This window comes from Lygodium microphyllum, chromosome 19 (genome assembly GCF_053477565.2).
Source record: "Lygodium microphyllum isolate KBCC chromosome 19, Lygodium_microphyllum_v1.1.10, whole genome shotgun sequence".
NCBI lineage: Eukaryota > Viridiplantae > Streptophyta > Polypodiopsida > Schizaeales > Lygodiaceae > Lygodium > Lygodium microphyllum.
In genome coordinates this window covers 16640733-16658407 of record NC_141153.1, presented here as the reverse complement: position 1 = coordinate 16658407, position 17675 = coordinate 16640733, and the positions used below count along the sequence as shown (strand labels likewise).

At 38.0% G+C, this 17675-nt stretch overlaps 1 protein-coding gene across 8 annotated transcripts in view; it reads right to left on the bottom strand.

The window, feature by feature from the left end:
- LOC148019603 (protein NRT1/ PTR FAMILY 8.3-like) overlaps positions 1–17675 on the bottom strand; it is a 124395-nt gene that overhangs the window by 25450 nt on the left and 81270 nt on the right. For 4 of the 8 annotated variants that reach the window (XM_087699691.1, XM_087699692.1, XM_087699693.1 and 1 more), the window contains exon 7: positions 9100–9437. The exons of 1 other annotated variant lie outside the window; for it this stretch is intronic. In XM_087699691.1, coding sequence (XP_087555817.1) covers positions 9115–9437 — 323 coding nt within the window. In that variant the 3' untranslated portion in view covers positions 9100–9114. Of the gene's footprint in view, positions 1–9099; positions 9438–14914; positions 16539–16758; positions 17616–17675 lie in introns of those variants that run through there. 3 more of the 8 variants (XM_087699697.1, XM_087699701.1, XM_087699699.1) reach the window with 3 other exon arrangements.

The window sequence follows — 17675 nt, the reverse complement described above, 5'->3', positions numbered from 1 at the left end:
GTAGCATATGCTCTATCACGACGACCTCGAGTGAATGCAATCACAATTATTTACCATAACGAGTTCATGGATTTACCCAAAATATATGCAATTGATTCTGACTTCTCAACCATATGGGATTAGCTTAACTTAGGTCAGTTGATTATACCTTACTCGATTCGAGATGGTTATTTATATCATCATCAAGCAATTTGTGTAGCATTACCATTGTGACACAAGGTAATGGATGAAGCACATGCATCTCCATATGTTGGACATAGGGGTATTCTACCCACTACTCAAGCATTGGAAAGATATTTCTTTTGGCCCACTCTTAGAGCTGACATTGAAAGATATGTCCGCGAGTGCAAGATATGCCAAAAAGTAAAGTATGACAGGCATAAACCACCTGGTCTACTCAAGCCATTACCTATTTCCAATGAGCCTTGGGAAAGTATAGCCATGGAATTTATCATGGAGTTTCCTCGCACACAAGCAGGCAATGATGCAATCTGGACTATCATTGATAGATTCAGTAAGCAAGCTCACTTTATACTTGTGCGAAAGACAATCAAAGCCAATCATATGGCTAAGCTATTCATTCCTCATATTTTCAAGCATCATGGCATGCATAAGTCCATTATAAGTGATTGAGATCCCTGCATGACCAGCCTCTTTTGGCAAGGTCTCTTCGAGAACCTTAGGAAAAAGTTAAAGTTTTCATCCTCTTATCATCCTCAAACGGATGGGCAGAGTGAATGTGCTAATTCTACTGTTTTGGAACTGTTGAAATCCTATGTCTCTGATAATCAAAGAGAATGGAAAAAATATTTGCCTTTAGTAGAGTTTTCATACAATAATACGGTGCACTCTAGTACTGGTAAGGCACCCTTTGAGATCATCTATGGTAAGCCTCATTTACCACCCATTCTTCTTACGAAGGATAATATCTTTGTAGCAGATGAGTTCATTAGAGACATTGATACAACTTTTACTTAAGTAAAAGCTGTTATCCAAAGAACATAAGAGAAGTATAAACGCAAAGTAGATGAGCATCGTCGTAAGTTAGATCTCAAGTTGGGACAGTATGTTCTTCTTAAGTTTGAGAAGGCTTGCTAGAAGAAGCAGAAAGGTCAAAAGGGTAAAGTAGTTAAGCTTTCTAATCGCTATTATGGCCCTTTCAAGATCACAAATAAGATAAAATGATGTGACTCTTTGTTTGGATCTACCAAGTCATTGGAACATTCATAATGCTTTCCATATAAGTTTGCTACGTCCCTATATTAGAGAACCTCCAATGGAACCAATCAAGGAAGATTTACATGACATAGAAGAAACATAAAAATTCCTTCTGCCTGAAAGAATTTTACACCATCAAGACAATACTCTAAGGCCAAGTACGGCATTACGGAAGTATCTAGTTAAGTTTAAAACTTATCCCCCATTGGACGCTTAGTTTATGACTGAGAGAGAACTACAAGACTTTCCTGATCTTCTTAAGGACTATATATCCCCCCTACAATTGAGTTCAACTGTTTAGAATCCAGAGGAATATCAGTATATTGATTGCTTATTACACATTCTCTATTTAATAAATTCATGTCAATAAATTAATGACTTACTTTTTTTTAAATGTTGATGATGATCTAGCATGGCCATGAGACCATTTAGAGACTAATATTCCTAATGCATCACTTAATGGGGTGATCAGAGCACCGTGATGGGGATATCTGGTACATACAATACAAGTTATGAAGGGGGAAAGAAGTATCTGGTGCCAAGTGTAAGAGTGTACACAAGAATCAAGGAGTTACATATAAATGAAGATGGATTGAGTTCTAAGAGGAGGAAGTGCATTAGCATTGTACATATGTATTTATGTGTGCATCTAGGGACACTTGGGAATGTTTATTTGTGTGTAATGAGTATTGCATTCATTTGGGGTCATCATCTCCCCTACAAGTCAAGGTTTAAGGTCTTTTCTTTCATTAAGAAAGATGAGAGAGGGAATTCTCTCACTAAGAAAGATGAGAGACATAATCCTCTGGAAGTGAGGAGAGAAGTGATTTCCTCTTTCTAAGGTCTAAAATGACAAAAGCTTTTGTGTGGAATTCAATCTTAAGGTTGAGGCCCAAGGCAATCTAATGAACTCTCCTTATCTATGACTCAAGGTGGTTGTATGGACTACAAGTTAAGAGTACAGTTTAAAAAGTAATTTTTTTTGGAAAATCCATTTTTAAAATATCTCGCAATAGAAAAACGATCTCTAAGAATGGGCTGCGTGGGTTATCGAAAACAACAAGATCTACAACTTTCGTGTTGGACGTTTTTTCATCCAAACAATACACAAAGAGAGATCTCAAAATTAGTGCTGCAAAGTGGAATAACCACATCTTGCATGAAGAACAACTCAACTCTCTCTCCAAGAAGAGAAGCTCTTGAAAGCCTATGAAAGAGGAGGCTCTCGTTGGGTGTAGGGGAGAGATGAAGGAAGCATTACTTTGCATGTATCCAAGAGGAGAAGAGAAGGTGCAAGTGCTGCGGAAGTCCTATTGAAATCAAGTGCTACGGAAGCTTTGCTTAAATCAAGTTCCAAGAGGAGAAGAGCAGGTGCATGTTCTGCGGAAGCTCTGCCAAAATCAAGTTCCAAGAGGAGAAGAGAAGGTGCAAGTACTTGAAATCAAATGCTAAGAGGAGAGCCCTACACATATTATGTAGGAGAGGAGATTCAAGAAGGATCAAAATGTGCCAACTTCCAAGTTGTGCAAGTGTTAGCTGGTTGTATACCGTGCAAGGAACCATGATCTTGTTTCCAAGATCTACAAGTAAGAAGTAGCTTATGTGTATTGGAGGAGCTTGCTCCTTGTCAATAATATAACTCCACAAGGGGGGGACTGGTCCATCTTCTAGTCCCTAGTGTGTTGCCAATTTCTCTACCTCTCTCTCTATATCTTTCTTTTCTCTCATCTATTCTCCCTCTACGCCAACATAATATTCACCATGTATATTTTTAAGTATATAAGAAAGTCGAGCATGTATCTCCTTCCAAATGAAGGAGGGGAAGAGAAGGAGAACCTTCTCAAGGGTTCTCTATCTCTCTCTCTCTCCCTCTGTCGGCAACATCGAGGCCCTTCCTCTTCTTCTTCTTCTCTCTCTTCTCACCTCTCTATCTTCTTCTTCTTCTTCTTCTTCTCTTTCTCTCTCTCTCTCCCTCCCTCTTTGTCACACCCTCTCTCTCTCTCCCTCTCTCTCTCTCTCTCTACATGTGCAATAGTAGGTTGAGGCCCTTTCCTTATTGCGATTGAGGGGGTTTATATAATGGGGAAGGGGGTTATTATGGGGGGGTGGGGGGGGGGGGGACGTAGATTAGTGGTGGTCTCCCCCACCCACCACTTGGCATAGCATGGTGGTGGAGAGCCCATCGTTTTGGGCCAGGGCTGGTTGAGGGAGTCAGGGGGTGGTAGGCACGTGGCCTCACCCCTCTCCATCATTGCCCACTTCATCACCTTCTTCTTTCTTTTCATCACCACCTCCTTCCTCCCCTCGCAATCATTATCAAGATCTTCTCCTTGTCCATGTCGTCTGTCATCCTCCACTTCCTCTTGCCATCATCCTCTCTCCCCACCACATCAACTTTTTCCCCCTCGCTACCTGTCGGTGGAGATGGAAGGGGGGAAAATAATCCAAAAAAAAAAAATCCTTAATTAAAAAGGGGGGGTTTTATGGGCTGCGCGAGGATGTTACATCCTCTTCCCCTTAAAGAACTCGAGATGTTCTCATCTCGGAAGAAACTTGGTAAGATAAGCATTAATGGGGCTTAAGGCCTGAGGGTTAAAACCCACCATGTGTTGCGCTACTTTTAATGGCACAAGTAGTGCTTCTCATATTATTGCAATTAGCCATAGGTACAAGAGTAGGATTTATTTCCAATATAAGTTGTATTACATGTCGATAGAACTTCTAGGATTGCTAATCATTCTGAAAAGTTATAGTGGGTTCTAGGTCTTCGTCTTCATCTTGTTCCTCCATATATCTGAAGATTGCACTTGTGTAGCCTTGTTTCCTTGGAGGTTCAATGTCTTCTGGTCTTAGTTCAGGGCAGTTTGCTTGGACGTCATGTCCCAGCTCATTGCAGTGGAAGCATTGACAATAGGGACATCTCCTACGGATGTGCCCTATCTCTTTGCACATATGGCAACTCTTGCCCTGATCTCGGGAATCCTTTTTTTTCACAATTTCTTGAATTAAGTTCTTGGACGATTAGATTTTCTTGAAGTAATGCATCTTGCAAGTTTGTTGGATGCATTGCTTCAAGACAGTGGTTCAGAGGAGTATTCAAGCCATGGAAAAATTTGGATACTTGCTACACGATATCCATAGGTGGTGCGTATTTTAGTAGGGTTACAAACTTTGAGTAGTAGGCTTCCAAGGTTAATTCCATTTTCTTGAGCTTAAAGAGTTCATTCATCCTCAAAGTTTGGTAGGTTGGCGGAAGGTATTGTTCGCATATAACCGCTCTTCTTAGAAAATTTATCAACTTCTTTATGCAATGTTGCTTTAGTTGTAGGGCCTTGATGGTTGGACACCAACTTAACAAAAGAATGCCAAATTTTGCAAAGGTATTATTTAATTTTGGTTATTTGTCAAGATTTGCAATGGATTTGCACAAAACTTTTCCAAGCTCCCATTTATACTTTCATTGCTTTCCTCAGTTAATTACTCAGGAATTTGTTGACCTCGATCTTAGATTTTTGGGACCTTGGAGGTATTGCACAATAACAAAGTTAAGTGATACGATGTCGAAAGCTTATGAAAAATACACATGAGAAAATACAATGTATAAAAGCAAACATTACAAATGTAACATACAAACATGGACATCTTCAATATCGATCAAAAGCATTGGTTCTTCACGGATCTATTTAATGGTGACTTCTATTTCTCTAGTGACATAAATGGTAAGTTGTTGGCTTTGTTCTTTTATAACTTGACCCATTGAAATTATATTCATGACTACCTAATGCATAAAATGAGGAAGAAAGATAATGATGGGTTTCATCTTGCATGACCTTGGCCATTGTAGTTACCTTCATTTGTAGTTAAAGTAGAAAAAGAAAAAAAGAAAAAAATATGACACATCTATAAATTCTCCACAAAGTCTAACTTGATATGATATGGACCCCTTGTGTTTCTCCTTCTGTCCTTGTCTTCCCTTTCTTATTGACTTGCTTGAATGTATCATTCTTCTTATCATGAGAGATCAAATAAGAAATATTAATATATACCAAAAATGTATTATTTATTTCTCGAGTTGTTAACAATATTTTATGAAGGCTAAAGTCAAAGAGGGTCAAAGAAAAGTCAAAGCATAAGTGCCAGATTTATTTGATGGTGGATTATTATTTTTGAAGCGCTTCAATGATTATTTCTGGGCACTTATATTATTTCCTATACCTCATGGACATCAGATTATCATGGATGTATTATTTTGTGAGAACCGGGGACTTACTCCCATGCACATTGTACTTGTTACCTACATTATATTTGTCGCACCCACAATTGCTATATGGGTTGTGCACATGTAATTGTCATGGTATTAGTCTAGGCATAGTCTAATTGGGCTAAGGATCAAGCATGCTTCAAGGAAATATCTTCCTAAATCCCAAAAAATGGGTCGGATTTCAAAAAAGGGATACAAACCATAAAATACAAAGTGGGGCACAAATGCAAAAGGGGCACAAACCCTATTCTAAAAATGGTGTGCCACCCTAGAGAAATGACCTAACCCTAACCCTAATTTGTGTCTATATAAGGGTGGGAGATCTCAGTTATATTTACCCTTTTGATGCATCCATGTAGCTCTATCGGTGCAACTATTGAAGCTTTCTATTCTCATCTATCATCTTGCCTCCATTGTTGAGAGTGAATGAGAGAGTGAGTGAGAGGTATGTTGAGCGAGGGACTGAGGGGAGATGAAGCTTTTTGTCGTCTTTCTTCTTTTCTTCTTCTCCTCTACTGGCTTCTCAACTCGTTGGTGTGCTTGGTGGTAGATTCAAAGGAGCGACAACATCGGACCATGTTGTTTGGGTCATGGAACCATCTTTGAGCCTTCAAGATTTTGAACTACAACCCGAGAAGGTAAGTAGGTGAGTTCAGTACACCTCAAAGCTAGTCTTGTGTTTTAGAAGAGAGGGATGCATGGTCAGTTAGAGCAGAGTATCGAGAGACAAGGTGAAACAACACAAAAATGCAAAAATTAACATTGTGAGCATTAAAGGAACAAGAGTAAGTAAAACTCAAAACTCAAAACACAATAGTGTGAGCATTGAAGGAAGAATAATAAATAAAACTCAAAAAACTCAAAAACTCAAAACACAAAAGGCAAGGCAAAAACTCAAAACTCAAACTTGTCTTATGTGAACAATTTGTGTCACACTATTGTGGATTGAAACTACATCATGCTATCTCCAAGATGAGTGCCATAGGATTGGTACTCATCTCAAAGGGGGATGATGCTAACAATATTTTGTAAATGCTAAAGTTAAAGAAGATTAAAGCAAAGTCAAAGTACAAGTGTCAGATTTATTTGATAGTGGATTATTATTTCTGGAGCGCTTCAATGATTATTTTTGGGCGCTTATATTATTTTATGTACCTCATGAAAATCAAATTATCATAGATGTATTATTTTGTGAGTTTGGGGCTCACTTCCATGTATATTGTACTTGTCATCTGCATTGTATTTGTTACACCCATAAGTGTTACATGGATTGTACACATGTATTTACCATTATATTAGTATAGAAATAGTCTAATTAGGCTAAGAATCAAGCATGCTTTAAGGAAGGACCGGCCTAGATCCCACAAAAAGTGTGCAATATGTCTAGAAAAGGAATGCAAACCCTAAAATGCAAAGTGAGATGCAAATCCTAACCCTAAAATGGTGGACCACCCTAGAGAAATGACCTAATCCTAACCCTACTTTATATCTACATAAGGGTGGGAGGTCTCATTTATATTCACCCTTTTAGTGCATCTATGATGTAGAAGCTCTATCAATATAACTATTGAAGCTTTCTATTCTTCTTCTACTCTATCATCTTGCCTTCATTATTCAAAGTGAATGAGAGAGAGTAAGTGAGAGGCATGTTGAGTAAGGGACCAAGGGAAGGTGAAGCTCTTTGTCATCATCATCATCTTCTTCTTCTCTTCTACCAACTTCTTCACTAGGTGGTGTACTCGATGGTGGATGCAAAGGAGCAACGACATTAGATTGTGTTGTTTGGGTCATGGAACCATCTTCAAGTGTTATACATTTAGTCCAGCACAAGTAAATAACCCATAAGGACCAATGAGAACTTTAAAACTCTCATAATGAGTGTAAAGACTACGTTGTAGACAATATCGTCATGCTTAAGATTCTCTAAACAAGCTAGTTTCTCCTTCACCCTAAGAAGGGAAAGAAAAAATTCACTCATTTAATTCCTTTGGTACAATCATTGCTCATAAAGTTCTTAACATATTCAAATTATGTATTATCATATAAAGATATGGCACATCAATGCTCATAAAGGCCCTATTTCCTAATGCATATAGAAATTTTTTCCCATTTAGGAAACACATTAGAGCATTTCTAAGAAGAGGTGAACATTACCTACCTTTCTTTTTCCTACCAAAAGTACATATAGAATAGATATTCTTGAATTTGACCAATCCGTGATTAGTTGGTGAAGAGTAAGGGAATCACTACCAAACTTGTGTTTCCAATCACCCAATGCTTTGCCATCCATTTAAGGTCATTCCAGTTGAAATCCATGTTTTTCTTGAGTCTAATTACATATTTGATTAAAATAGTAGACTTTCCACAAGGTATCATACTAACAATAAATAAACTTAGCCATGCTTCTTCAACTTTGTCAATACTAGTTTGGATCCAGTTAACCTTCTAAGATGTGAGACCATACATACTCTTATACTCTCTTCTTTCTTAAACTTGAATTTATTATAATCATTACTTCAAAGATACTCTTTGAATGGCTCCTCAACCAAATTGGCAAGAGGCTTTAAAGAGGAATGCCACATCTACAAATTCCAAAGAATGCCACACACAACAGAGAGAGAGAGAGAGAGAGAGAGAGAGAGAGAGAGAGAGAGAGAGAGAGAGAGAGAGAGAGAGAGAGAGAGAGAGAGAGAGAGAGAGATGATAGCAAAAGGTAACAAAAGATAAACCTTCTAATAAGAAGAATTTGGAGACATGAAAGTTCTAAGTAGTAGAGATTCTTATCAAAGCAATAGGACAGAAAATTATAAAAAGCCAAGAGAAGAGTTCAATACTTTTGATCATGTAGAGATGATCTAAGCCTAGATTCATTGAATTTTCTATAAGGGAAATATTTTAAAGTTCTTATAGAATACAAAATTATTGTACTTAGATACAAAGGACTCACTCAACTAATATGATAAGGTCTACAGTAGATGATGATGTTGATATATTATTAGACACGTTGTACTTATGACATGATTGCTAAACTCCCCATTTTATCACAAGAATGCTAAATTGAATATAGCTACACTCTAATCTTACCTCTACTCTTTGCTTTCCTAAACTCAAATTTGCACATACAAACCTTAAAATAACAATCATAATGATTTACTCTAGCTAGTCCTCACTCTTACCAAGGAAGTTCCATTAATGCTATATGCTATGATGAGGTCTACAATCAATGATCATGTTTTGTTGCAAGTATGGTAACATGATTGTTAAAATCCCCCTTTTATCACAACTTCCATTAATGTTATATGCTACGATGAGGTCTACAGTCGATGATCATGTTTTGTTATACTTATCTTAACATGATTGTTAAATCACCCTACTTTAGCACTTCAATGTTAAATTGAATAGATCTCCATTGTAACCTCCCCTAGACACTTTGTTTCATTGAAGTCAAATTTGCATATACAAACCTTATAAATAAAAACCATAGTGACTTATTCTAGCTAGTTCTCATTCTTAGTAGAAGAATTCCATTAATCCTATTTGCTTATGAAAGATGTTGCAAGGTACTATACTAGCTTAGAGTGCAATAGTTATGCTCCAAATTTTGATTGACAAATAAGTCATTCTATGTCAAAAAATCACTCAATTGTAATGAATGAATTATTGGCATTATCAATGCTTTGAAATCTTTGGCTATAAGAGTAGGAACGGGTATAACCAACATATAGGCACAAGGTGATACCCAAGAAACCAGCTAAGAACCAATAGAAGTAGTCAAGGTGGCCATTGTCGAGGTTACTAGGGATCCAAGCTTGATTGGAGCCTCTTGAAGAGAAGTAATTGACCAAGAGGACAAGTATGGTGCTGAGGTAGTTACCTGCACCAAGGAAGAGCAAGCTGATGGAACTACTAATGGTGCGTATCCCATCTGAGACCTCATTGTAGAAGAAGTCCATGCTACCTAAAGTACAATACAATAAAGTTTAGAGTTAATGAGAATAGCCATCTTAGCATTTCAAAACTCTTAACCTTTAACTATCAACTTTTTGGATGGGCTTAAACTTGATGGCCAAATTACCAAACTAAGCACCCAAATTTTGCATTTTTCTTGATCACAATACTTTGATTTAAACACCCTCAATACAAACTTAGTTTTAAGCACCTTATAAGTTTATTCCATTCACTTAATTAGAAAATATTAAGGTAAGTGAAAGAGCTTTAAAATTAACATTTTAGTCTTCTTCTCTTGATGAGCCATTATTTTTCAATGGAGACATCCTTTATGAAAATTGATTGAATTGGATTTGAGTAAATATAAAGAAGGTTCCATAATAGGTCAAAGCCATGAGTAACAACGTGTTTGTCTTAAGTCCTATTGAAGGTGTGTCATTGGCAATTGTCATACCTTTTTTTTGCCATTAGGCCTATTAAAATGAGTAAAATAATTTGCACCTTCCACATGACATGTCTTGTTAAAGATGTCTATCATTTTTCATTGACATTATGTATCACATACATAGGTTTCAAGATAGTTTAATGCTTATCTTGATAAATGAAAGATACATGAAATATGGGATGTATAGTCAAGTTTAGGCCTTGGTCTTACTCCTTTTTTAATTCATAGTGCAGCTAGGCTTTTTGGTTTGGCAGGGGACACGTAAGTAGACTTCTAATGATGATAGGGCCCAAAGCTATGAAGCATAGGGGACGATGTGGTAATGGATCTTAAATCATGTGTCACACTACACACATGCTAATGGGAAAGGACTCTAGCTCGAAGTCAACACATAAGCCTAAGGCAAATTAATAATGCTCTAACTCCTTATTGTGTTGTGGACATACATAACATTATTTGTCCACATAGCACTCTCCTCCCGAGGACAATGCACAAAGTTGTGCTAGCCTCCCCAATCAATTGATAAAAACTATTATCATTTCACAACCTCGGGAATTTTCTTTTATTTATGGGGTAAAAGATCTTCTGCTAGCCTTGAGAACTTTCTTTAGCTTTATGCATCCTATGTGACCACATATTTGAGCTCACAAAGGTTCTCAAAATCTAGGACCAAAGAGGGTTTGAGTTGGTTTGTGCGATTAAGTTTTCCTTCCATGGCACCTCTCAAGTATGCAAAGAGAACATGCATTTTGAAAAATATACCCCAAAAGCTAAAAAAGGATTGGAAAAAGCATAGAGAAAAAGAAGCATAAAAGGAATCCAAAAACAAAAAGAAAATAGTCATCCAGCTACCTCTTCTAATACAAGAGGCAACAATGCCTAGGGAGAAGCAATAAAAAGGACATGCATATGGAGAAATAAGCCAAACAATACCTCGAGCTAATGGAAATAAGGACAAATTGAAAACCTTGAACAAGATAAGGTCCCTCCCAAGGCCCAACAACAAACGAGGGACAACACAAAGTGTGAGAAGGACAAAAGGAAATCAAGTGCATACATGTGCAAGAGTTCACCAACCTCTATACACTGCTCGAAGGTTTGGTCTATGATGTTGAATTTAATGTTTATGCTTTTGAATTCCATTTAAAAACTCAATCAAAATGTGAAAATAATGTGTTCGTGGAACAAAGGGAAGTTGTATATCATGTAATTAGGATGCACAATAGTGAGTGATTTCCTTGGAAGAGATCTAGTGTGGCAATAATCATGCCCCTTTTGGATAAGTATAAAATTATGTGCGGATGCTCCAAATAATGGGTCTAGAGATACACTAGTTTATTATGCAAAAGAGCCTTACAACTAAAGCTTTTTACAATTAGATGTGCACCAATGCATTGTATGAAAGAGCCTTATAATTGAAGCTTCTTACAATTAGATGTAATGAAAACTACATTTTTGTTTCAATTCGTAAGTCAATCAACTTAGACACCACATGCATATACACCTAATTGAAGGGTGCAAGAGGAAGTACTCAAGTAGTGTACGTGTCAAACGAGGTGTATTCAACAGTAAAGAGTGTGCAAAGAGCATGGAGATTCGAGAGACCCAAGCAAACCTTTAACCAACTCCCACTAGTTAAATGCAATGTTCATGTTGAGCCTTTACAAGACTCTTAGTAAGAAGATCTGCAGGGTTATCATGTGTTTTGATCTTAGTAAGTGTGACTAGACCATTATCCAGAACTTATCTAAAAAAGTGATATTGCACATCAATATGTTTGATTCGTGCATGAAACATGGCATTCTTAGGCAAGCATATAGCACTTGAGCTATCCATCTAAGTACATGTGTTTTGGTGGGTAGCCCAAAATCCTTGACCAAACAACCAAGCCAAATAACTTCTTTCGAAGCTTCGGTGGCTGAAATATATTTAGCCTTAGTGGTAGAAACTACTACTATCTTTTGCAATCTAGAGCATCAAGAAATGGCCCCACCAGTCAAAGTAAATATGTACCCGCTAGTAGACTTGCCATTACAATTGAGAGAGAGAGAGATGGACATAAGGCACAGGCTCAAAGGGTAACAGTCATGCTCCTGGTCATTACATCTCTTCAACACAGTCAGAAGTCAACTTTATACCACACACATACACAAAGCAATTAACCTAGTACTAACCATGGTTAAGTCAGTATGACTTAACTTTATTCAACTAAGGTAGGTCTATGAGCTTGAATCTAAACACTCCCCCCTCAAGCTCAAGTGGAGTACTTCACTCCAAGTAGTTCTCTCAAAAAAAAAAAAACTTATCTTTACCCAATGACTTGGTAAAGATATCTGCAACTTGGTCTTCTGTCCTCACATGGACCAAATCAATGTTTCCTGCAATCACTTTTTCTCTAATAAAGTGATAGTATATCTCAATGTGCTTAGTCCTAGCATGATAGACAAGATTACTAGCTAGGAGCATACTACTCATGTTGTCACAATAGAGTGTGACAGGCCTGACTTCTTGCATGCCCAAATCATCAAGAAGCTTCATGAGCCATGCTACCTCACATGCAGCTAATGCAACACCTCTATACTCTGCCTCAGTACTAGAGAGTGCAACTGTAGGTTGCTCCTTACTGCTCCATCTAACCATACTACTACCAAGGGAAAATGCATTCCCACTAGTAGATCTCCTGTCATAGATACTTCCTACCCAGTCAACATCTGTATATCTTGTAAGCTCCAAAGGCTTACCATGCTCATGAGTAGACCATAATCTAATATAGCCTTCACATATCTCAAGATCCTCCTCACTGCATCCAAGTGCTGCTTCATAGGCTTCTGCATGAATTGGCTAATTAGTCCAACTGAATAGCTAAGATCCAGTCTAGTAATGGTAAGGTAGATCATGCTACCCACCATTTGTCTATACATAGTGACATTCTCAATCTCATGTCCAACATCTACAAGTAACTCAAGTAACTTAATATTTTGCTCCAATGGAGTGCTCAAAGCCTTGCAATCCAACATACCATACTTGGTTAACATGTCTTGTGCATATTGCTTCTGCAACAACCAAGTACCATGAGGTGTAGAGACAACCTTAATCCCAAGAAAATATTTCAATTTACCCAAATCTTTGACCTGAAATTCAGCATGTAACATTTCCTTGATCTCTCCAATTCCTGTAACATCATCACTTGTAATGATCAAGTCATTCACATAGATGACTAATATCACATAACCAACCCTTGTCTTCTTTGTAAATAGGCTATGATCAACCTTGCCCGTAGTGAAACCAAGTTTCTGTAAGCATGCACTTAACTTAGCATTCCAAGCTCTAAGTGTTTGCTTCAGCCCATATAATGCTTTCTTCAATCTACACACATATGTAGGAAAATCTAGACGTACATAGCCCTCAAGTTGATCCATGTATACTTCCTCAACCAAATCACCATTGAGAAAAGCATTCTTCACATCCATCTGATACATACTCCAACCTTTAGATGCTGCCAAAGCAGTCACTGTCCCCACGGTTGCCATTTTAGCAACAGGACTGAATGTCTCCTCATAATCAAAGCCATATTGTTGTGCATACCCTCTTGCCACAAGTCTTGCCTTGTATCTTTCCAATGTGCCATCTGATTTGCACTTCACTTTGTATACCCATTTCCAACCAAAAGACATTTTTCCTTCAGGCAAATCAACCAAATCCCAAGTGTCATTTTCAGCCAATGCTGAATATTCCTCATCCATTGCCTTACACCAATGATAATCTAAAATAGCTTCAAAAAATTTTATGGGTTTCTTGAAGCTAGTGACTTTTGCCATATATGCATAGTGCCTCATTATATAACCACTGTATGTAAGCCTATCCACAAGCTTCCTGACTCTTTCTGATCTCCTCAACTGAGGTGCAATATGAGACTCTCCTCTCTCATGAGGTGGTATGTATCTATGTCTCACACCAGGAGTTACAACTGACGAAATACTCAACTCACTACCCAAGTTGTCAATGCCAAGTGAATCATAACCACAAGTGAGTGGCCCTGTAACATCATTAAGTTTGCCTTTGCCTTTATCCACATTTCTCCCCCTCACTGATATACCCGTGTCAGTGGACAAAGATGCTGAAGTCCTCAATCTACTTGTCCAAGGACTAACTGATGTAGTAGCATCTTTAGAAGGCCCAAAATTTCTGCACTTTCATTTGTACCTGCATATACATAAGTCTCCTGACAACCATCATCATCATTCATCAAAGTGATTTTCTTTTCATGCCATGATTTCAGCTCATCAAATACATCTCTTGATATTAATGTCTCATGAATAGAAGAGTTGTAGCATTTATACGGTTTCCTATCTTGTGTATACCCAATAAAGATGGCATTTTTTTCCTTTGGATCAAGCTTCTTCCTCTTTTCATATGGAACATGTACATATACCAAGCATCCAAAGACCTTGAGATGGCTAATGTCTGGCTTTATCCCATAAAGCCTCTCATGAGGAGTCACCTCATGTATACATGTTGTTTGTGTACGATTCATGACATACACTACTACAGTCATTACAACCTCTGCCCAATATGCATTTGGTAGGATTTTCTCATTCAACATGGCTCTTGCCGATTCCATGATCACCCTATTTTTCCTTTTTGCCGCACCATTTTGTTGTGGTGTGTACTTGCATGTCAATTGCCTTTTAATCCCATGAGCTGCCAAGAAGTGATCAAAGTCTTTAAAAACATATTCTCCACCACTATCAAATCTCAAGCATAAGATGTAGCAAGCCAATTCTTTCTCTACATGTCTCTTGAAGTCCTGAAATGCATCCTTGACATCACTCTTGTGCTTCAGCACATACAACCATGTGTACCTATTATAGTCATCTATAAATGACACATATTATAGTCATCTATGAATGACACATAGTAACGTGATCCCCCAAGACATGCATATTGTGAAGGTCCCCATACATTAGAATGTACAAGTTGTAATGGTCTAGTAATAGTGCTTACATGCCTCATAAATGGAAGCCTTGATTGCTTTCCAAATTAATAAGACTGACATACATGTCCCAATTCCACATGCTTGAACTTAGGAAGTCCAAGTACAACTTATTTATGCTACATATTCTTCAGCTTTTGAACATTTACATGACCAATCCTTTTATGCCATATCTCAATGTCCCTTATTGCAGCATTGTCATGTGAGTACATAATAGCATTCAATGCTAGAATTTTTATATTCAATGTAAACATCCTGCCATTTCTTTTGCCTTTAGCAATGAGTTTATATCCTTGACCATATTCTTCAATGTAGCATCCATCTCTATTGAATCTAACTTATAGATTTTATTCAACCATTTGTACCACAGAAAGCAAGTTTTTAGTTATGGAGGGTGCATGTAACATATCATAGAGACTCTTTTTCTTGTCACTATACATCATCAAGGAAACAGTATATGTATGCATAATGTCATGCTGTGTATCATTCCTTGTGCAGACATATCCATGAGCACCTTCTACCAATGTGTCAAACTACTCTCCATGAGAAGTCATGTAGTTAGATATCCCTGAGTCTATATACCATACGTCATATACTTTGCCTTATGTAGGCAACCCTTTCTTCACATGTTGCATTGCAAACAACCTGTCATCCTCCTGCATACCACTAGAAGAAGTATAATTACCATGTTGTTTCCCCCTTACTCTCTGATCATTCTGCTTCTTGTAGCAATCCTTAGCTATATGCCCGTATTTGCCACAATAATGGCAATCCTTATTTGCATTTGATTGTTGTCCATGACTCATTTGAGGCTGCTGCCTAGTGCCTCTTCCTCTAGCTGAATAACCTCCTCTTCCACGAGCATTTGAGGCACCTCTATTTGCTTGAGACTGCCTATTTTGCCATCCAATAGCTTGTTGTCCATGGGCTGCATATGCATTTCCAACATCTCTTCCTCTAAAGTTTAATCTTTCTCTTCCACCTCTACCCCTCTGATTCGAGTAGAAGACACTGTCCCTGTTGTTTTTAGACCTACTGGAACTTGTATTTAGTCCAAGTTTCACTTCTTCATGCAATAGAAGTGCCACAAATTCATCAAAGTCAGGCTGCTCTTGACGCACCAAAATGGAAGTATCAAACTGCTTATACTCCTGTCCAAGTCCATGAAGGGTAGTAGCCACCAAATCACCATCCTCAACTTCAGCTCCAATTAAGCCTAGTTATTCTGCAATGGATCTGATCTCACTAGCATAGTCTTTAATAGACCTTCCATTCCTTATATGGCTGAATTTTTGCTTTAGTTATGTCTTTCTCGCACGAGTGACATGCCCATAATTATTCATCAATAAGTCCCAAGTAGCTTTTGGGGAAGTACAATTTGCAATTTGCATAGCCTTTGTGTCTGACACATATAACGACAGCCAATGTAAGACCTTGCTGGCCTTTTCCAACCAAGTCCTGTGTGCCTTTAACTTATCCTATGTTGGAGGTCTATCCTCTGGTAGTTTGGGTTCATCTTCAAGACCTGTAACTAGGTCCCAATAGCCTCTTCCAAATAAGAAATTAGACATTCCGAATTTCCATAGAACAAAATTGTTGTAGTCCAGCTTCTCACCAACCATCTGAGTAATAGTATCCTTCTCTCCTGTGTTTGCCATTTCACAATCAGCAGTCTGTCAAATCAGCCTCATAAAAGTCAAGCTTGAGCATACAATGCTCTTGAATATGCATATGTCTATCACTGACCATTTAGCGCCATACTACCGACATCTGTGATTAGCACCCTTGAACTCCACAAAGACATTCAATTCCAAAACTGCACAGATTTTAGCTTATATGACTGAATAAGATCCAATACATGCAGGAAATAAACCCTCAAAAAAATCCTTCAACTGCTCACTGAGACACAATGATATTCTATCACAGAATTATCGACATGACCATGAGTGCTTTACTCCAAATTGCTGATTTCACCATGCATACACCTGCTGATAAAAAACTGTTGCAGAAACAGTTTTTGCAACAGTTTTTGATCAGCAGTGATAGTATCACAGAATTATCGACATGACCATGAGTGCTTTACTCCAAATTGCTGATTTCACCATGCATACACATGCTGATCAAAAACTGTTGCAGAGACAGTTTTTTTTTTTTTTTTTTTAACAATCAACAAACACCAGACTCAAATTCAGAGTGCAAGTGCCACCCAAAATACTACATCCAAGCTTCAATGAGATCAATAAGTTCTTAAACTACTCCAGGTTCAGCCAAAGTGATGATATCACCAAGCTCATCAAGTTGTTTTGAGGCATTCTTGCGGAGTATTCTTCGCATAATTTTCCCACTTCTTGTCTTCAGAAGAGATGGTGCCCAGTGAATTTTGTCAGATGCTGCAAATCCTCATATCTGAGTGCACACTGCATGCTTGAAACTTAAACGGAGTTGCTCACTGTAACGAATGCCCTCTCTTAAAGTCACGAAGGCATAGATGGCCTGTTCTTTGACTTCATTCAGGGCTCGATCAGGGACGATCCTTTTACACCACTGAGAAAATGGAACCAAAAAGTCATCGGGCTTATCCTTTTTTGCTGCCTTCCAGTACTGGCTTTGCAAACTCTACTTGTTATTCTGTGCTCCATGGCTCCCCCAGAAGGCAAAGTTTTTGGATTACCTTTATATTTCTCTCGTTCTCACATCATGGGATTAGATAAGTAGGATGAAGTCGTCTGTACCTATCCTCTGCTGAACACCTGCACAGGAAGTAAGATCACCATCGGCAAAACTAATCCACAGATGCCGATCAATAACCT